This window comes from Cavia porcellus, unplaced genomic scaffold (assembly GCF_034190915.1).
Source record: "Cavia porcellus strain 051 isolate PalLab524CR breed Dunkin Hartley unplaced genomic scaffold, mCavPor4.1 scaffold_1, whole genome shotgun sequence".
Lineage (NCBI taxonomy): Eukaryota > Metazoa > Chordata > Mammalia > Rodentia > Caviidae > Cavia > Cavia porcellus.
The window spans coordinates 191814419-191836840 of NW_026947484.1; the positions used below are offsets into that span (position 1 = coordinate 191814419).

The 22422-nt window shown below is 38.3% G+C and overlaps 1 protein-coding gene across 5 annotated transcripts in view; it reads left to right on the forward strand.

Annotated features, from left to right (window-relative positions):
• Rnf38 (ring finger protein 38) overlaps positions 1 to 22422 on the forward strand; it is a 157724-nt gene that overhangs the window by 58135 nt on the left and 77167 nt on the right. For 4 of the 5 annotated variants that reach the window (XM_063225339.1, XM_063225340.1, XM_063225341.1 and 1 more), the window contains exon 2: positions 15631 to 15701. The exons of the other annotated variant lie outside the window; for it this stretch is intronic. In XM_063225339.1, coding sequence (XP_063081409.1) covers positions 15631 to 15701 — 71 coding nt within the window. The remainder of the gene's footprint in view (positions 1 to 15630; positions 15702 to 22422) is intronic. 5 annotated transcript variants of the gene reach the window in all.

Consider the following 22422-nt stretch of genomic DNA (forward strand, 5'->3'; position numbering starts at 1 on the left):
AAGAAATCATGATGACATTTGGAAGAGTGTTCATCCTTTTTAAATCTGAAATCTACAGAAATGTTTGAATGAAAGTTTGAGATTCTTCAAGTACTTTAATTGAATCATGAACTAGACCTATTGATAGCTTTCCCAAATTTCTCTTTTGGGAAAAGGTATATTTAATAATTTGATGCAAACAGTTGGCCCATGGTGTTGCACACTTGTAATCACACACATTCAGGAGGCTGAGCCTGGAGGTTCACTGTGATTTTGAGGTCTACCTGAAATGCATAGTCAAACCCTGTTGGAAAAAAAAGAAAAAAAATTTGATGTGAATGTTTAATTCCAGAAACGTGGTTCATTATGAGTGACATAAATTCTGATGTTTTCTGAGATGTGATGTATTCTTGATCTCTCTTGATTTTAATGTTTTTATTTTAGTTGTCACACATTATTTTAGTCCATTAGAAGTTTTTTCCTCCTCATAGCCACCAACAATTTCCCAGTGTTTTCCTTAAGTGCAAATTACTGAAGGTACAGTTTTTTATATTTTTGATTTATTACTTTTTGGAATACATGCTTTATGTCCCTGCTGTGATGAAAATTATTTGGTATATTGAAGTTGAGTGTGGTGACACACATCTGTAATTCCAGCACTCAAGTGGCTGAGGCACGAGGATCACTCTGAGTTTAAGGCTAGCCTAGGCTATGTGGTGAGTTCAAGGTCAGCTGCTAACGAGACCCTGTCTCAAAAAAACTAAAAAAAGAAAGAAGGAAAATTAAATCCTTTGGTATACTGAAAAGACAGTATTTCATGGTTTCTGGAATATCTAGTGTCCTTCCTACGTATCTGTCAGTAAACTGGACTTGGGCCCCCTCCACCATATTATTCCTGGAGCCTGTTCCTCCTGCTAACTGTTTAGTTTCTCTTTTGTTTGTTGTCATAGCCTGCTTTTCCCTCTGGAACATTTTCTTTCTTGCGAGCTCCTCGTCTTACAGTCCGCCAAGAGAGCAGGCCCAGGCCAGACTAGGCTGCAGGAACACAGGCCAGAATCTCTGATAGTTGACAGGTGGCATCTCAGACAGTGAGCTGGCTGTAACATAGGACATCTTGATTCTCCTCCCTGTGATATCTCACCAGGAAGCCAATGGAGCCTTATTCTCATGAAGATTGCAGAATTCATTTTCAGCTTCCAGGGTTTCTAGCATATTCTCTCTAGGTGGCCCCCTCCTACTGCTCTCAGAGATAATGTAGTGAGTTCAGCAGAGGCTGAAGCAGAGTTTGGTGAGCTTCCATTAGCAGAATAGGTCGCATAGAATTTTTTCTCCTTTCCTTCTGTCTTTCCGTCTGTCCGTCCATCTGTCTGTTGGTCTGTCTGCCCGTCTTTCTTTGTGTCTTTCCTTTGAGACATGGTCTCACTATGTAATTCAGGCTGGCTTTAAACTTGCTATGTAGCCTCAAACTCAGAGCCCTGCAGTCATCATCCTGGCTCAGCCTACTGAGTGCTGGGTTTACAGGCATGTGCTACCAAGTCCAAGGTCGGGCAGAATTTTAGGGATGGGGCACCAGCAATTGAACTCAGGACCTTATGCTTCCTTGGAAGACCTTATACCAATGAGCTCTATCCCCAGCCATGGTTAGGTAGAATTTTAAAGGTGAGTTGAATACTCTGCCAAAATTCAAGATAGAGATAAGCAGGTTCAGAGAACAGGAAGTTTATGGCGTGGTTCAGCAAAGGCTTTGGTAGTAATGTGACTACTACTAAAGATTGGCCAGAGCACATTGTATAGAAGTTTGAAAGCTTAACTGAAAATTTGACCTTTTAAAATTCTGTAAGTAATAGGGAGTTACTGTTGATTCTTAGGTAAGGGAATAACAAGGCTAAATAATTATTAAGAAAATCATTGATGTTTTAATATAGTATACATAAAGAATAATGTCTAAGAACAGGATAATATTCACTGGTAATAACTAATAGCCATATACTCTAATGTTTACTGTAAATCAGTTTGAAAGTATAAATAGTTCAATATACTAGGAAATAATTTTCCTTAGAGATAGTCATTTCTTAAATTCTAGTATTTCTTTTTAACAGAAGGCCACTTTCCAGGCTAATTTAGATAGCCTTAAAGTCATTATTGCACATTACTATTAATTTCACAAAGCAAACCTTTTAGGAGGCACAGTGTACAAGTGTTGTTTTGTTTTGTTGGCTTTTTGAGACAAGGTTTCTCTATGCAGTTCAAGCTAGTCTTGAACTCAGTATATGAAGCCCTGGTTGGCCTCAAACTTGCAGCAATCCTCCTGCCTCTGCCTCCCAAGTGCTGGGAGTACAGATATGTGTGATACAATGCCTGGCTATACAAATGTTTTTACTGAATAATGAATGTGAATGTCAGACCTTTTGTCATATCTGGTAAAGTAAAGTAGTAAGATATATACTCTGTTGCCCCCCTCCCAAGGTCTTGCTGTGTAAGCTAAGCTGGCCTTGATATCACTTTATTGCCCAGCTTGGCCTCAGACTGCTCCTTGCCTTGGCTCTTGAGTGTTGGGTTTATGGGCATGTGCCACCACACCAACATGACAGATTCTTTTGGGATCCATCTTAAGTGATACAATCAATATTAAAATAGATTTAGTAGGGTATCTTAAAGTCCTGAGCAGGTAAAAATCTTGCAAAATAAAATTAGATAAATATGGTCTTTTACTGGTCAGCTCACATTTGTGAAGAGCATGGCCATGTTACACACATATAGTTATCATGATAGATATCTGCCAGACTGGGCAAAGACTGTTTTATAACCTCAGCAATACCTGGCAAAATAGAGTAGCAGTACCGTTTTCCACTGAGCTTTTTCTTTCTCACCTTTTATTTCTCTCCCGTTCCCCTGCTAGCACCTCATTTCCTGCTACCTATATTTAGTGTGAAAAACCCATGCCCACCTTTGCTTTAGTTATATTAGATTGATAGGAAGACAAAATTCAAAATATTTCTGCTTGTGAGGTTTTTAAGGTAGTCATGTCATGTGTTAGTTACTTCAGGGGGAGAAATAGTTGGATAAAAAGGCTAAGTCAGTATCCCAGGTATATGCACTAATAAAAAATGGTTGAAATAGTTAAAAATTTAATATCTGAAGTAATGTAAATGTCTTGTATGAATAATTTTCATTTTAATTACACAAGTAGTACTTTTTCTTTCGGTATTGGTTTTTAATTATACATGCAGAGCTTGTAATTATAGGTGATGCAAGTAATACAGAATATGTAAACATGTTCCTAGTGCCATTATTGTTTTTAAGCATAATTATTATTAATTTGCATATATTGGGTTGGAGATATAGCTCAGTGGAAAAACACTTGATTAACATGAACAAGGTCCTGGGTTCTATCCTCAGTGTTACAAAAACAAAATCAAATAAACATAGTTTGTATATTTTCAATCTCTCTGTTTAGATGAACAAGCTGTTAGTATATTTATTTATTGTTTTATAGTTTACTTTTTTTATTAACACTATTATTCTGCTGGTGTTTCCATGTCAGTATTTTCAGGAGGGTTGTATAATAAGTAGTCTATAAGTAGGAAAGGCAATTTATTGAACCACTTTTCCATTTACAGATAACCACTTAGATTTTTTTTCCTAGTTTTAAACTATATCAATTTTTGGAGATCTGGAGAAAAGATATTGGTGCTATTGGCTTTTTAAAATTTTTTCTAAAAGCAATCTCTTTCTTTCATTCTTTCTTTCTTTCTTTTTGGTAAGAAAAGTGAGTCCCTTGTTCAAGTCCTCATAGCTCATGAATGGGAGAATGATTTAAAACTTAAACTTGTCGCGGCAGACTTTCTTGCCACTTCTCATCTTTAGGTCTAAATATTCTATTAGCAATTAACATTTTTTTATTGGCAAGTGGGAAAAGTTTTTGGCAGTGGTGATGTTTAGATTAGCTTGGATATAACCTTTATGTTCCATATTTTTAAATTACTTTTTGTTAAGTGTGATAGTGCACCCCTTAATTCCTATTATTTGGGAGGCTGAAGGAGGAAGGTTGGAAGTTCCAAGTCAGTGTGGGCAATTTAGTGAGAACCTTTCTTAAAAAAGACTGGAGATGTAGCTCAGTGCTGGGTTCAATTCCCAGTACCACAATAAATAAAATTTAAGAATCTTTTATATTTTTCCTCCATTGGTTTTCATGTGTAACTTGGTTCTACACAAATTTGAAATGTGGTGATATGAAGTGGTCCTGTGTGGCTTGTTTTATCTTCTGTTTCTGCTCATTTGTGAGGGTAGTGTTTAATATTAACGTATAGTGGTATTCAAGAGTGAGGAAGCTAATAGTTTCTGAGCTCTAATATCTGTGTTGTGTGCCTTCCTCCAAGCCAGTGAGAAAAAAGGAGAAAGCATCTTTGCTCAAGCAGAGTGTTGCTGGGCCTCTTACCTGTTTTCGAGGGGGATAGGATTGTCACATACCTTGCCTCTCAAACTGTTTGGGCTTTGTAGGAATAAATGCATGAGTGTGTTCACCTCCCTAGGCTTCCATCTCTAGTTCAGTGCCCTGGAGGCCCTGCAGCTACTCTGGACTGAAGTGCTTCCTGAGTGTCTTGAACATAATCTTATAACATTATATATTTGCTTGTAAGTGGATATTGGAATAAGAGTGTAGATGGGGAAGAATCTTTCTAGTATTTGAGTGAATCTTTTGAGAATCCTGGACTATTTTGAGGCTCTGATAAAAACTAATATCCTCTTAACTTAGGCAAGCCCATGTGCCAAACCTTACATCTTTGCATTATGTTTTTTTGGGCTTTAGACTCTTGCTTAAGAACTCTTGGCCAAGAGAACAGTAGCTGCTACCCTTCTTTTCCTAATATCTTTATTTTATTTTATTTTTTTATACTGTATAGTTCAGGCTAGCTTTGAACTCACTGTGTAGCCTAGACTGACCTCAAAATCTTGCTGATGCTTCTGGTTTGTTTGGTCTTCTGAGTGCTGGGATTACAGGTGTGTATCACCACAGCTGGCTTCTCCTGTCTTTAATAGAAATATTCACCTGGATTGCCTTTGCATTTATAGTCTGAAGTAATTCTTTTACTTCAGGGTGGCTCTGAATTCTTTTACTTTAGGGTGGCTCTGTTACTTAGCTTTTATTCCCTCCCTAGGTTGAAAGCTGACAAAAAGTAGAGACCCATGTTTTGCTATGTTTGTTTTTTCAACACCTGGCTCAGTTTTCAAGCTAGTAGCATTGATTTGATCTGTCCATCTGGCTTATCACTCACCAGGTGACTCCTTTGCCCTTTATATTTTAAGGTGTTGCCCTACAGAAGTTTTGAATTCAGGTGGAAAAATATTAGTTCCCCAGATAGGGGGTAAATATTTTATAATTCAGGATGTTTGAGTAATTTTATGTGAGAATACTCAGGAAAGGTAACTGATCAAACTAAGGAGATTTTCCTCTGGGTTGATTTTACTGTTTGTCTCACTCTGATTCTGTCTCTGACTGTCTGACTCTCTGACTCTCTCTGTTTCTCTCTGTCTCTGTCTGTCTCTCTCTCTGACTCTCTCCATATATGCTTGACAAGTTCTCTACCGCTGAGCTACATCCTCAGCCCTTTTAAATTTTTTCTTTTGAGGTAAGGTCATGCTAGTTGCCTGACACACCTGGTTTACTTACTGATACTTACATTTAGGCTCACATGTATCATCATCATTGAGAACCAATGGTTGATATTTTCATTGTAAGATTCACTGAGAAAAAAAATTAATATGACCTGACCAATGCTAGATGGTGAGTGGTATCTAGGGTAGTAAACAGTAAATTTGACACCTGAATTCTTTTACTGTTTCTACCCTGCTCAGCCATATTATCGGGGAAAGGAGAAAAAAATTAGCAACCTGGCAGGCCTGGTACTGAGTCTCTTTGGTAAGCAACTGCTCTTATTGTTTGTTTCCTCAAGGTTTTTTTTTTTTTTCCTTCTTCTTTCCTTCCAGTACTGGGAATTGAATCCAGGGATGTTCTACCACTGAGCTACATTTGCGGTCCTTTTAAAATTTTGTATTTTGAGGCAAGGTCTTGCTATGTTACTTAAGATAGACTTGACCTTGGGATTCTCCTACCCAGCCTCCAGAGTACTTGGATTACAGGACTGTGCTGTTACACTTGTTATCATCGGAGGAATAGCAAAGAGGAGAAAAAGAAGAACCTGCTCTTTTGCTTCTCTGGTAGTAAAAAAAAGAAAAAAACTTATTTCAGAACTAGCAAGTCAGACAAAAAAAAAAAAAGAACAAGTCAGAAAATAAACTTTAAGATAGTTGCACTGTAACTTAGATTAGGGCCAATTTCTTTTATAAAATTTATTTTGAAAAAGTAATACATACATGGTTCAAAATTCAAAGCAATATAAAGTAGTATACTGTGAAAAGACTTTGACCCCTACCTTTATTTTTATTCTATTTTAATTAATTAATTAATTAATTTAGGTAGTGGAGGTCAAACTTACAACCTTGCTCTTGCGAGGCAGGCACTTGTGCTGCTGAGCTAAGTCCCCTTCCTTGACACTTATCTTTAGCTTCCTAGTTCTCTACAGACCTGGAGACAATTGTGATAAGTTTCTGTACATCTTCATCTCCTCGGACTTTGTCTTTTTTATATGTTGATCCTGTGTGCTTTTTTACACATTGCTTTATTCTCTTAGCAAGTATTTAACAGAGCTCATTTTTTAATCAGTACAAATGGAACTTCCTCTTTTCTCCCCTTATAGTTGCATAGTATTGCCTTATTGAGGATATTAAAGTTTGAAGACCTTTGCTTTTATTCATTTTGTTATATACTTATTGACTAAATTGTTGTCTATTGGTAACTTCATCCCCAGCTTCCCTTATCCTAAAAGGACTGAGTTATCTAAGAGCCTATCAAGACTATCATAAAAAAAAAAAAACAAAACCCACCCTAAGCATCCCCAAGAAACAATTCAGGAGTGGTTGAAAGGACCTTCTTATGAAACATTCCTCTTATCTGAAACACACAAGACTGTCCAGATATTTTAGGAACTCTGCCACAACTAGGGATAACGAAAGATCTATCTATCTGTTTACCTATCTATCTTATCTATCTAACTGTACCACCATATCAAGTCGCCCACTCCTAGAGTTGTAAAATAAATAATCTAGTGATTTCTCAGTGTTTTGCCCACAGCTTAATGTTTATCTGAGTATTAACTTTTTTTTTTTTTTTTTTTGATACCAGGGATCAAACTCACAACTTTGCTCTTGCCAGGCAGGTGCTTACGCCACTGAGTTAAATCCCTGGCCCCTCAAGTATTAACTTTTATATCTACTCATTTTCAAGAGATAAAGATAATACGCAACAAATACAATTTTAGACATCCATTAGAAATATGCCAATACATGTATACTAACCACTATTTATGGTAACCTAATATGATGACATTAACACACTCATTTGACAATGTGGTTGTACACTAGGCACTTTATTGTATTTGGGTTTAATGTAGCAAGGAAATTTCCTTCCCATCTGGAGCCACTTGGGGGAGATATGCAGTAAACTGTGGTTCATAACTTGTATGTGCATCAGTTTGAGTGTTAAGTGTATATGTAAATGAACTCCTAGAATTGGATATTTGCTTTAAAGAGTACATATTTTGTTTGTTTGTTTTTTGAGACAGGGTCTCTCTCTGCAAGCCAGGCTGGCCTTGAACTTTTTGGGTAACCCAGGCTGGCCACAAACTTGCGGTGATCCTCCTTCCTCAGCCTTCCAGGTGCTGTAATTACAGGTGGGCTCCACCGTGCCCAGCAGGATACATATACATTTGTGTGTGTGTGTGGGGGGGGGTTTACCAGAAAATTGTACTCAGAGCCTTGTGCTTGCCAGGCAGGCGCTTTGCCACTGAACTATATATCCCTGGCTTGGGATACATGTATTTTTAATTGTGGTAGGTAACTACTAAATTGTTCTTCTGTTTGGCACTTGGGAGGCTGAGGCAGAGGATTGCTGTTAGTATAAGACCATCCTGGGATATCTAGTGAGTTTGAGAGAGGACTGAACTGTGAGACTCTTGTCTCAGTAGACAGATGGACAGACAGACAGATCTTAGATGATGTGTTGTACAGGTATAGCTTAGTAGTAGAATTCTTGCTTAGCATGTGTAAGGTCCTGAGTTGAATTGCCAGTAGTGCAAAAGAGAAGGATGGAAAGACAGAAAAAGGGAAATGAAGATGAATATACTAGTTCATATACCTACAATAAGCACTGTTTGAAAATCTTGTCTTTTTTTCATACCTTTCCAACACTGTGATATTTTTTCGAGACAGGATGTGATTCAGTGTACTAGGGATTGGACCCAGGGTTTCTACATGTTAAGTGTACGTTTTACAGCTGAGCTATATCCTCAGTCTTCAAGCTTTTTGATCTTAACCAATTTGATGATGAAGAAAGATACTTAGTGTAATTTTTATGTTTAAAGTTTACTATTTCTAAAATGCTTTGTATTTTTCTGGTACTATATCCTTTGCTCATTTTTCTGTTACGATTTCCATTGATTTTTATTAGTACATTTGTAGTATACAATCATTACATTGTGGGAAATTGGTACATGTGCATAATACATCTTAATTCTTTGTACTTCTCCTTCTTTTCTTTTCCTTCCTTCTCTCTCTCCATTTCTAGGTCCCTTTCCTAATTTTGCTCTTTATTTATATTTTATGTTTCTCATACAAGAGAAACTATGTAATATTTACACTTGTAAGTTTATTTCACTTAAAATTGCAGTCTCAAGTTGCATCCATTTTTCTACTAATGACTCAAATTTATCTTTCTGTATGGCAGAGTAGTACTTACTGGCTATAAGTACTACATTTTTTTTAATCCATGCATCTGCTGATGAACATATAGGCTGTTTCCAAGATTTACCTAAGTTATGTTGCTGTAAACATGGATATGCATATATCACTGAAATACAATGCCCTTAACACTTTGGGGAAGATACCTAGAAGGGAAATGTCTGGGTCAGATGGAATTTCTATTTTTAGTTTTTTAAGGAATCATCATACTAATTTCCATGGTGGTTGTACTAGTTCACATTCCCACCCTCACCCCACTCCACCCCTGCAGCTTCACTAGCATTTGTTATTACTTGATTTCTTGATGATAGCCACCTTTCTGGAGTAAGATGGAATCTCAGTGTTGTTTTAATGTGGGTTTGTCTAATGGTCAGAGATAATGAACTTTTAAAAAAATGTATTTATTATCACTTGTACTTCTGAGGAATGTCTTCATTTTAGTTACCCATTTTTAAGCTGAGGTTTTTAGGAGGATCTGATATTTTTGAATTCTTTATGTATTCTAGATGTTAGTTCTCTCAGTACATGGCAAAAAATTTTTACCCATTCTGTAAGTTTATTTTTTACTCTGTTGGTTGTTTCCTTTGTTATGCAGATCTCCCCTTCCCTCCCCTGCCCTTCCGTCTCCATTTTGGCCATTTTGAAAATATTGGTTTTCCCTGTCCAGAAATAGGGAATGTGTTTTCATTTTCTGATTTCCTTTTCAGTCTCCTTTTTTCAGGGTACTATTGTTTCCATTATAGTGGTCTCTCACTTCTAATAAAGAAGTAATATTTAATTTTTCTTGAAGTTGGTATTGATTTTCTAATTTCTTTCTTGGTGAGTTCATCATTGGTGAGTAGGAACACTAATGACTAGTGTGTCGATTTTTGTATTCTCTTACGTTGCTGAATTTGGTTATTCTAAGAGTCTTTTGGTAGGAGCTTTTGAGTCTTGTGTATAGGGATCATGTTGTTTGCAAATAATACCTTGACCTCTTCCTTTTGTATACCTGTCCCTTTTCTTTCTTTCTCTTGCCTGATTGCTGTGGTTAAACTTTTGAATTCTAGATAAACAGGCTAGTGATAGTGGGCATCCTTGCCGTGTTCTTGATTATTGAGGGAAAACTTTCAGCTTTCACTTTTCCCCCTATCTAATATGTTGGCCATTGGTTTGTCATAAATGGATTTTATCAGATTGAGTTATGGTCCTTCCTTATCTGTTTTCCTTGGATTTTTATCACAAATGGGTGTTGAATTTTGTCAAAGGTTTTTTTTGTGTGTGTGTGTGTCTATTAAGATAATCACATAATTTTTGTCCTTGCATCTGTTTATGTGATATATTAAGTTCATTATTTTGCATATATTAAACCATCCTTATATCCCTAAGATGAAGCCTACTTGGTAAATGATGTGTGTTGGTTTTGATGACTTGTTGGATTTTGTTTGCCAGGGTCTTTTTGAGAATCAAGAGATTGGCCTTTTTTTTTTTAGTTGAGTCCTTGTGTGGGTTTGGGATCAGAGTAACACTAGGAATGAGTTTGCATGTATTCCTTACCTTTCAATTTCATTAAAGAGTTTGAGGAAGTTAGTAGTATTATTAGATCCTCCCTGAAGTTCTTTGTAGAATTCAGTGGTGGCTCCTCTGGGCCCTGGGCTTTTCTCAGTTGTTTTTCATTACTGCTTCAATTTCATTGCCTGTTACTAGATTATTCAGAGTTATTTTCTTCTGTTTTATATATTATTCAGTTATTAGATTATTCGGGGTTTTTATATATTCTTCAGTTTTGGTAATTCATATGTATCTAGGAATCTGTTCATTTGTTCTGGAGTCTCCAGTTTACTAGAGTACAGGTTTTTGAAATACTAATGCTGTTCTGGATTTCTGTGTTCTCTGTTATAATTTTGCTTTTAAAGTTTCTAATTGCATTGATTTGAGTCTTTTTTTGATAGGATTGGTTAAGGGTTTGTCTTTTGTGTGCATTCTTTTGAAGAGCCAGCCCCCTCCCCCTTTTTAAGAACCAGCCCTTTGATTCTTTACATTTTTCAGTCCCAATTTCATTAATTTCTGCTCTAGTCTTTGTAATCTCCTTCTTTATACTAGTGCTCACTTTGCATTTGGATTGTTTTTGTTTTTCTAGGACTTTGAGATGCATCATTCGGTTAGTTATTTGGGCTCACTGTAATTTTTCTGACGTGGGCATTCATAACTATAAACTTCTCAGGACTATCATCATAAATTTTGGTGGTACTGACATTGATTCTGGAAAAAATTTCTTCTGTGACTCATTGATAGTTCACAAGTATATTGTTTCATTTCCATGTATTTGCATAACTTGTATGATTTCTTTGTCATTGATTTCTAGTTTTATTGAACTGTGATCTGGTAATATGCACAGGAAAATTTGGTGGTTTTATATTTAAGCATGCTTTGCGCCCAGGCTAGTATGTGATCTATTTTAGAGAGTGTTTCATGTGCTGCTGAGAAGAGGGTGAATTCTGGTTCTTGTTGGTTGGAACAGTGTAGGTTCTGTTATATTCATTTGTTTCAAAGTATGTTTCAATTCTGTTATTTATTTATTGATTTTTTTTTCCTTTGGGTCTAGTTGATCTATTTTGATAGTGGGATATTGAAGTCCCCCAGGAACACTGTGTTGGTATTTGTCTGATCTTTTATGTCCAGTAGTGTTTGTTACGAAGTTGTATGTGCCAGTGTTATCTACATATATATTTATAATTGTTACCTCTTGTTGAATCGATCCCTACACCAGTATGTAGTCAGGGATGGTTCGGTGAGAGATCTAGGCCTTCTGTGTTTCTTTTCCTTGGCAGGAGAAGGCCTCAGAAACTGAAGCCTCACTCAGTTAGGAGGCTGCTTTTGGAAAGCTCTTGGTCTGTATTGCTCTTGGCATCTTGCTGCTTGTGCTTTGCGAAGTTATTTTATTAAGAGTTTAAGTCCCCTCACACTGCACCCTGCACTCCAGTGGCCAGCCCTGTTTACTACAGCCTGCATCTGTCTTCAAGGCAGAGTGACTTAGCTTTAGGGACAATTAGGGTGATGGTGGTGGTTAATAGTTTAAGCTTTTCCCGCTTTTTCGAATCCTTGGTGGCCCTAAATCTGTGCGACTGAGAGGCATCTTCCAGGAAAGATGTGAAGTAGAAGCAAAAGACAAAACAAAAACAAAACAAAACAAAACACAGGAGAGAGGGAAGGGGGCCTAATATCCCCTAAATTTTCATGTATAAATCACATCTCATCAGCTTTCTACAACTCCTGGGTTATAGAGGATTTACCTAAACCCTGGAAAAGAGAGGAGATGGAAAGCCTTGGAAACTTTTCTCAAAAGTCTTGTGGGACAGCAAATGACCAGCATCTAGTAGTGCACCTCCCTGATCCTCCCCAGCCACAGCCCTGGGAAGATCTGAGCATCTTGAACTGGTGGCAGGGTGCCCCTTGGACCACTTCCAGTAGAGGGAAATGGGAGCTGCTGGCCAAGTTCCTGTGCTCTGGGGAGATGCTGCGAAGGAACAGTGAGGTATGGAGGAGGCAGCAGCCTCAGCGGGTAGACGTGTACTCCCCTTTAACCTTGACCCTAGTGAAGCCCTAAAACTTGTGGTCTAAAGAGCGGAAAGTGGCTTTTGCCAGGCACACAGTGAAGTGGACCAATGCTAGGTTCTCATTATTCAAATGGGTACAAGTCAGGCTGTGTGACCCAAATTTTGGCCAGTAATGAGGCCTTTGAGGATGTGGGCTCCTGCCAGGCACTTGGAGATTTAAAAAGTTTGGGCAGCAAAGGAATTTCCAAAGGGAAAGAACTGTGTGGCCCAGCGCAGCCAAATGCCTACAGCTACCCAGTTTAGGGTGGTGCCCCGCTCTGTCCCCCTCTACCTAAGAGGCAACTTAGAGGCGTCCAAACCTGTTTTTCCAGCCCTTTTCTCTTAGTTACTTAAAAAGGCGAAGCCCAGAATTGACCTTGGTCAGATTTGCCTCTGAGGCAAACTTAAGGACTCTTCTGGCCTTACCTTTCTTCACAATTAAAAAGAATTTTCTGCCCAAAGCCTGGTCACACTGCCTTCCTACCCAGGATGTCCAAATGATGAATTTCAACTTTCATCTCTCCAGCCTTCTGGAGGCCATGGTTTTGATGATGGCATGGCACTGATACTTGAGCCCAGGGCCATCCACATACTAGGCAAGCACTCCTCTCCACTACTGACCTATAACTACAACTCTTTGTATTGTGTTTTGTTTTGTTTTTTATCAGTACCGGGGATTGAACTCACGACCGTGTGCTTGCAAGGCAGGTGCTTATGCCGCTGAGTTAAATCCCCAGCCCCCGTATTGTGTTCTTTTTATGCAATTTTTTTGGGGGTACTGGGAATTGAACTTACTACCTCCCACTTGCCAGGCATGTGCTTTGCCACTGTGCTATATCCCCAGCCCGTGCAATATTATTTTGATTAGTCATTTTAGGATTTCAAAAGATTTGAATATTTGGGATCATTATCTCAAATTATGAATTTAGAATATGTTTACTAGAATCAGTACCAGAAGGAGTTCTATGGTTTATATTATTTTTATCCATAATTGCACAGTTTTGACAACTGTACTTTATTTTCCTTAGAATCCATATTCAATAGCATATACTTGTTAAGCTGATTGACAAGTTTATTTTTGAAAAAGATAAAAATGGAAAATGTGATCAAACCTCTAAGATCACTTTTACTCTAATACTTGATCTTTGTACTTTTCCTTCTTTCTTTTTTTCTTTCTTTCATTTATTTATTTATTTCTGTCTGTCTTCTTGAGACAAGGTCTCACTATGCAGTTCAGGCTGGCCTTGAGCTCACTTTGTAGCCCAGGCTGGTCTCCAACTTGCAACGCTCCTCCTGCCTCAGCCTCCCAAGTGCTGGAATTATAGGCATGAGCTACCACACCTGGCCCTTCTTTCTTTCTTTCTTTTTTTTTTTAAATAGTACTGAGGATCAAACCCAGGGCTTGTGCAAGCCAGGCAAGTGTGCTGCCACTGAGTTATACCTCTAACTCTTTAAATTCTCTTATTGGATCAGTTTGGCTTTGGGTGGGAAGATGACCCCACTGTGTTACACGATTCACTATGCTACATACGTCCTGTGTGCTGCCACTTTTATATTCCTGTGTTTATGAGTAAGATTATTTGCTTTCTCATTGATGTCTTTCACTTATAATCAGTGTTATTGCAGTTAGACTAATAAAACTATCATGGGACTCTTTTGGCACCACATTATACACAAGTATAATAGGACAGAAACCACAGCTCATTAGTAAGACAATGAGAGTGTGTAAGTTCTTCATACTTTCTGAAATGTTCCTCTGATGACTCAGGTTCAGAGGTATCATCCATGTTGGTTGAGTGCAGAGCTGCCTAATTCCCACAGAAGGTATGTCTCACAAGAACTCCAATAGGGGATGGGGATTTAGCTCAGCGGCATAAGTACCTGCCTTGCAAGCAGGCGGTGGTGAGTTTGATCTCCGGTACTGATAAAAAAACAAAACAAAACAAAAAAACCAGTCACACAAGAACTCCAATAAGCATAGTTGTCAGGATCTTTTGCAAGGAAGAGGATTAGAATAGTTGAATGTGTTTAATTATAAGCTACCACTCTCAGGGAAGCTCAGAAACACGGCTTTTCTACTAGATTCTTATTGTGCTTCTTCTCCAGACAATTTTGCATGCAGAAGTTACCAATTCAGTACTTTCTATGGTAAGCAATGGTCTTACCTCAGCTAGTTGGCATCCTCTCACTCAGGTTTAAAAAGTCAAAACCTTGTATATAAGGAAAAGCAGTCTTAGTAGCCTTTGTTTCAGAGTCCTATGTGCTGACCTTTCATATCTGACTTTGGATTTAGTATCTTCTTTCAGAAGGTTTTTCTTAGAATATTTTAAAAATCTACATTTTTCTTAGAATAATTCTATTCAATATTTCATAGATTTTTGAACTATCATTTTGTGTATGGTTTGATGTAGGAATCAAAAAATTTTAAATGAATAATTATTCCATTCATAAACTCACTAATGGTTTGCTTTCTTATTACAGTGTAACAGTTATCATATAGTATTTATTATTAGGAGAGAGTTCCTTAAATTAACAAATGCTCTTGGGGCAATTTACTCCAGAGTAAAAAAAAAAAAAAATTAACAAATGCTCCTTGGGTGTGGTAGCATATACCTATCATAGGAGGCAGAGGCAGGAGGATTGCTGAGTTCAAAGCCAGCCAAAGCAATGGAGTGAATTCAAGACCAGCCTGAAAACATAGTGAGAAAACATAGACCCTGTCTCAAAAAGCAAACAGATAAAATTTCAAATGTCATGTATATTAAATATTTAAAGTAATAAAAACATTAGAAATTTAGATTATAGAGTAGATTGTTTTTAGATGGTGAAAATTTATAGAATAGATTTTGTCTTCAAAGTGTGTATAGTGTGAAAAGGAGTATAATTATTTCCTTTATTACTAGGAGTTTGCCTTAAAGATGCATATTTACTTAAATGCCTTACCTTGAAAGTAGACTTCTCGGTGTGATAGAAAGTGGTGAATTAGGAGTTTGAATGGCCAGGTGTTAGTTGAGAGTGGTTACTTCGCTTATTGCTAATGTGAATTAGCCTCTCTGTGTTTTCTTCTTTTAAAATGGATGAATAATAATCCCTACCCTGCTTTACTTACAAGGATTGTTGAGGATTAGAGGGGATAATGGAGGGAAAAGTACTTTAATTGGTAAAACAGCTTAAATATACAAAATTATGCATTTTAACTTTTCCTCCCTTTTTCTTGTAGGTAGTGTTGGTGCTTCTTTTCAGTGCCAGTCCATCCATCACGACCACATTTGTCATGATGACAGTGATAAGGTGAGGTCCCTGTTGATGTGTCTACCATGGGGAAAATGCATGTCACTTTTATATTACTGGATTCACTTGCATAACTCTGAAGCTAGAACCAGGACAGTGACTTCTTGGACAGAGCAGAGAGCTGTGCTAGTTTATGTGCTGGTTTATTAGACTGCTGTAGAAAAGCTGAGGATAATGGATCAGCAGGGCTGGACTCCTCATTAGCCCTCCATTTCTCTGTTGTAGTATCTATACTTTCTCTTCCACATAGCATGGATGGATTATCTTAGGATATAAACATGTGCTCCCCAAACTGGTAGCCATCTCAGCAACTTCCTAGGGATCCTTCAGTTTGGCTCACTTTTCCATATGATTAATCAGATTAAATTGTTTTGTTCTTGTACTTTGAAAAATTTGTTTTAGTTTTATTTTCAAAGTCTAAATTAGCTGTTGTGGATCAGGAATGGAACCTGTCAGATTCATGAAAGGAAAAAAGGAAGAAAAACCCTGCTTTGGGGCCTGAGTTTCTCTTAAATACTGCATAAAGTAATGGTGATTCGTTTTCCCTTCTGCCTTTTCCTCCCTCCTGTCTGTCTGTCTGTCTGTCTGTGTCTGTGTCTGTGTCTGTGCCTGGTGTTCTTACTCTTTCCATCTCTGAAGAAACCTGGTCTTGGAATCTTACCAGTACTTACCAGCAATCTTGATGGCCCAGTCCTTGCAGTAGATACTTCTGAGTTCTGGGTGTTTCGAACATTTGGCTACTGATCTTTGAGTTTAAATTTAGTCTTTTCCAATATCAGTTTCCAGAGGCTTTCTTTCCATTTCTTGTGTCTTCCATGTAGGAATGTAACATACTCTTGGTAGTTTGCAGGGCAGACCAATCTAGTCTTTTTCTCTTGTTTTGCTCAAGATTCCCCTCCTGATCCTGCTGGGAGACAGATAAAGGTGGTTGATCATTGAGGTTTTCCAAATGGCTTCCTTTATTCTGTTTGTTGATTTCTCTGTTTTGTGATCTTTGCTCAGAGTGATTTTGCTATGTTTGCAATAAGAGTAATAAGCTCATAGCATTCCAGAATCTCTTTTTTACTGTAATCCAGAGGCACAGCTTTCACTTTTAATTTCTTTTAGAAGCAAGCCACTTAATGATACTTCCAGAAGATAAAATTTAGCATACCACAGAGTTTTAAAATAAGCTTTTGAAAGTAAGGGTTTTATAGAAGGATAAAGCAAAAGTCACCACTATGCCAGTGTGAACTCTGTACTGACTCCAAGTCTTAGAGTCTGGGAATGAAATTTCTGTCCATCTTTGGGGTCAGGTTCTTCCCATCTCTTTGTAAAAGGCTCTCCTTCCAATCTCTCAGTCTTTGTATGACTGATTTTTGTGCTTTTGTTTTGTTTTAGGAGAAGAGATTTTTTTTTTTTCAGAAATAAATGGCGCAAGTGGGAGAGAGGTTTAAGGGGTATTGTTACTTGATGTCTTGGTTACTTTTCTCTCATTGTTGAGACAAAATACCTGACACCCAACATGAAGGAAGGAAAGGTTTATTTCTTACAGTTTGGAGGTTTCAGTCCATACTCATTTGGCTCCAAGACAGGATGGCATGGTGGGGCAGCCCTTCATGGCCACCACAAACAGCAAGGGTGAACAGAACTAAAGAGGGCAAGAGGAAAGATGCCTTCTTCCCGCCCTTACGCTGTATGCCGGCTCCGCCCTGGGCAAGCGCAATATTCACATCACCAATCCCAGCGCCAGATGACAAACCAATCCCAAACGCTGTGTCTGTGATTGCAGGAAGCTTGGGGGTAGGGGCATTTGAGCACAAACTATAACCCTTGAAAAGTATACTGTTCTCCCTTCTCTCCTTCCTACCATGTGTATACTGTGATCATTTACCCCAAGAATGGATAAGGATCTTTTGGCTATGGATTTATAATTTACCCATCTGATTCAGTCCTCAAATGATATTTTTGATTGATAGCTGTACCTACCTTTTGGGGACTATATTAGGATACAAAAACAATAAAAATTCCTGTTTTTTCTTGAGTCTATTTATTTAACTGATAGAGACAGATACAAACCCAGGTCAGTTATGTAGTACATTACAGTAAGTGAAATGGATAAAAGATAAAGTACAACATGACAAATGGGATGATGACCACCAAAAATTGGATGGTACACATTGTAGCATTTATATTTCTAGGCAGAGGTTCAAACTCATGATTCTCTTGCCTCAGTTTGCTAAATAGCTAGTAGCTAGTAGTACCAACCCATGCTATCAGGCCCAGCAAGGGGCCAGCTTTTAAATAGGATCATCAGGCATCATTCTTTGAGGAAAACTGGGAGACAGCATCTTTAAAAAGCAAATCTTTGCAGAAGCTCCTTTTTTCTTTCTAAAACAAAAGAATATTGGTTTTCCAAAAACAAACAGTAAAATTGCTGCCCATACCCTCATTCATATGCCCCCCCTCAATTAGGGAGCACATTACCCTACCCCCTCTGCCTCCATTAGGGAGCACATTACCCTACCCCCTCTGTCCCCCCCATTAGGGAGCACATTACTCTACCCCCTCTGCTCCCCCATTAGGGAGCACATTACTCTACCCCCTCTCCCCCCCATTAGGGAACACATTACTCTACCCCCTCTGCCCCCCCATTAGGGAGCACATTACCCCACCCCTCTGTCCCCCCATTAGGGAGCACATTACCCTAACCCCTCTGCCCCCCCCCATTAGGGAGCACATTACCCTAACCCCTCTGCCCCCCCCCATTAGGGAGCACATTACTCCATCCCCCTCTGCCCCTCCCATTAGGGAGCATATTACTCCACCCCCTCTGCCCCCCCCATTAGGGAGCACATTACCCTACCCACTCTACCCCCCCATTGGGGAGCACATTACTCCACCCCCTCTGCCCCCCCATTAGGGAGCACATTACTCCATCCCCCTCTGCCCCCTCTCCCATTAGGGAGCACATTACCCTACCCTCTCTACCCCCATTAGGGAACACCTTACTCCCCCCCCCTTCAGGGAGCATATTACTACATCCCCCTCCTTTTTTGAATAAGAAGTTATCAGCCAGAGTAGGAGAAATGATTTGTTCAGGGTTACCAGTGCAAATCATGTGAAATATTTGCTTAAGTGTCATATTATAATGCACATGTTGATGATTTGTTTGTTATCCTTATTTTCAAGCCTGTTGGTTTTCTCAGATGAGAAACAAAAGATGAACTTTTTCCCCCTCAAATCCATTTATTTGAAAGAAAAAAGTTTTTAAAAAATGTTATTAACGCATAAATTGAGGCAACAGTGGTACATACGTGGTGCCTTGTCATCCCTAAATCATTCACCCGAGCACAAGACATCTGCATTCAGTTGTTCAAACAATACCAGCACAAGTCTTTCTCTTTAGTGAATTCGGAGAAATCAATAGTATAACTTTTTTTTTTTTTTTTTTTGCAGTACAGGGGATTGAACTCAGGACCTTGCGCTTGCCAGGCAGGCGCTTAGGCCACTGAGCTAAATCCCTGGCCCTAGTATAACTATCTTAACTATTTTTATATACATATATATACTTGTGCATATATATATGTTTCTTTCAACTCACACTAGTGAGACAATGTGTGTCTTATTTATTTCACTTAAAAGTGTGTTCTCAGGTTGCACCCATTTACCCATAAAAGTCACTAGTTTATCCTTCGTAATGGCTGAGTAGTACTCTGTTGTATAAAAATACCGTATCTTTTGTTTTGTTTTTTGGTACAGAGGTTCGAACTCACGACCTCACATTTGCCAGGCAGGTGCTTATGCCACTGAGCCAAATCCCTGGCCCTATACCACATCTTTTTACCTATTTCTCAGTGTATGAGCATTTAGATTGTTTTCAAGATCTGGATATCACAAATTTTACTGCTATAAACATGGGCGCACATATATCGCTGTAGTATATTTTTAATTCTTTTGGGAAGATACCCAGAAGAGAAATAACTGGGTTGAATGGGATCTCTAGTTGTAGTTTTTTGAATCTCCACACTGATGCCCACAGTGGTTGTACCACTTTACACTCCTACCAACTGTAGAGATGGGTTAGAAGATGATTTTTCTTAAGTTTCTTCACTTTTATAATTCATTTGTGTGTGACTTTCATGGATGCCAGGGTCAAACATGGGAAAAAAGAACAAACCCATTTGTTGGATTTCATCTCACAGCCTTGGAACTGGTGGCAGATCCCAAATTCCTTGACTTGTCCATTCTCCACGTTAAGTTTCAATACTGATGAATTTGTTTTGGTGGGAGGGTACTGGGAATCTAACTTAGGACCTCACACTTGTCAGGCGTTCAGCTGTATCCCTAGCCCTCAATACAGATATATATTGATTTATAGTGGAGATCACTAGGAGTGACTCTAGCTTTGAACTATTAAATTCTATGAGCTATAGAGTTTCATGTTAATTTATGTTGGACAGATTTCATACAAGCCATCTAGATAATATTTTTGTATTCTTAGGGCCATACCTGAACAGTTCCCATGTTGTAAATACTTTTTAATTTATTATATATTTGAATACTTCTTATATACCAAGTAGTATTCCAGTGTATTGAGGACAGTGTGTTGAACAAAACAAAGGTCTTTGCTGTCATGGAGCATACTTTCTGCAATGGGAGAGATGAGACAGTAATGTAAATAATTAAAGATATTGTTAATTGATCACTTACGTTATACAGATAATGCAGGGAAAGGGAATAGAAATAGTGGCAAAAGACTGCCTTTTAAAACAGTGTAGTTATAGCAACTTTTCAAAAAGAGAATAGAAATTTTGAGACATTAAATAATTTGCACAGGATCACACAGTTAGAAGGAACTGTAATTGAGATTCAAGCCCGGATGGCCAGGTTTCAGTCTATACTCTTCCATTTTCAGAGAGCTACTTCTGTTTTAGCTTTACCTGGTCAGTTTGGACATGCTTAGGGAAGTACGGTTGCCAAGTGGTCAGGAGGCTTGCAGAGTCTCAGTGAAATGGAGTCAGTTGGTGGGCACTGTTTTGACAGTCTTTTTAGACCCAGGTTCTGTTGGTTCCATTCAGATTCATGACTGTTTGTTACGTACGGCTTCTCTTTAGTAACATTCCTACCTTGCTTCATGCTTAGAATCCTGTACCTCCCTGTAAGAAACCTCATTGTATTTTGCTGTACTGTATTGTTCAAATGTGATGGTCATATAGAAGTACTTTAAACGTGTAAAAGTGTAACGCAGAAAATATGATTGAGATAGCATCTTTCTGTTTCTCCTAAATACTGAAATTAACCTAAATAACCAACAGTCACATTTTTCAGTGGAAACAAGCTTCACGTGGGGATGAGCCTGACCTAAGGATGAGATAAAATATTGAATAATTTGAAAAAAAGATTATTCAGTCAGGTGAGGTGAGTTAATTTGTAGCCTCAGTGGTATACTTTACCAGAGTATCTTAATACCACATCTCAGGAAAAGCTGGCCATTTGAGACAGGGAATGAGAAAATTCTTTCTAAACTGCTCATATGTGAATGGTGATTCAGAGTAGAAATCTTTTTTGGGCAAACTTTTGTTGACCTAGTCTTGGCCATTTTCCTCAGAAGAAGGTGCTTCTTCCAGTTTGTGTGCAAGTATCCCTGCAGACTGCCTTCAGGGATGGGGGAAATTTTATTAGTAGTTATCTTTCCATGACCATGCACTTTGTTTTTACCTTAATCATTTTAATTTTTTAGCTTTTTAAAAAGATGATAAAAAGAAAATCAGTGCTCACTTCAGTTTCTGTCCCCCAAAATACTAGCAATTGGAATTTCAGTATTAAAGGTTGGTTTGTTTGTCTTTTTGAGGCAGTGTTTCACTGTGCAGCTCAAGCTGGCTTTGAATTCCTATTAGCCCAGACTGGACTTGAATTTGAAGCCTCTCTCCTGCCTCAGCCTCCCAAGTGCTGGGATTACAGGATTTGGGTTGTTTTTTTTTTTTTCTTTCTTTCTTTCTTTCTTTTTTTTTTGGTACTGGGGATCGAACTCACGACCTCCCACTTGCCAGTCAGGCACTTATACCACGAGCTAAATCCCTGGCCCCTAGGCTGAGGGTTTTTAAAGTTATATTTCACTGAGATGTTTCATAATTACATGATATTTTTTGAATGCATATGTATATATACAAGACACATGTACTTGACATAAATATGCAGATACACTTCACTTTAAATTCTCTAAAATGAATAACTTAAGTCTTTAAGATGCAAGGTCATGCTGAAGTTGAAGGAAGTTATGTATCAGCCAAATGCTTTTTTGCTCTATAAAGTGACCTCAAGGCAAAGGTATATTCTTTGGAGTCAGAGAGTCAAGTTCTAATTCCTGCTCTGCTATCTACTCAACTATGATTTTAGGCAAGTTCTCTAAATTAGTCTGTCTTCTTCTCTCCGACCCTCCCATTTTTCCTTTCTTCTGTGTTTTGGATTTTTGAGACAGGGTCTTGCTATATAGTTCAGGTGGGTCTTGAACTCACTACGTAGCCCAGATTGGGCTTAAACTCCTGACAATCCTTCTGGCTCAGCTTCCCAAATACTAGTATTACAGGTGTGTGCCACCACGCCCAACTCTAAACTTTATTTTCTTTACCTCTTTTTGTTTGTTTTTGAGACAAGGTCTCACTTTGTACTTCAGGGTGGCCTTGAACTCACTGTGTAGCCTAGGCTAGCCTCAAACTTATAGCAGTCTCCTGCATCAGCC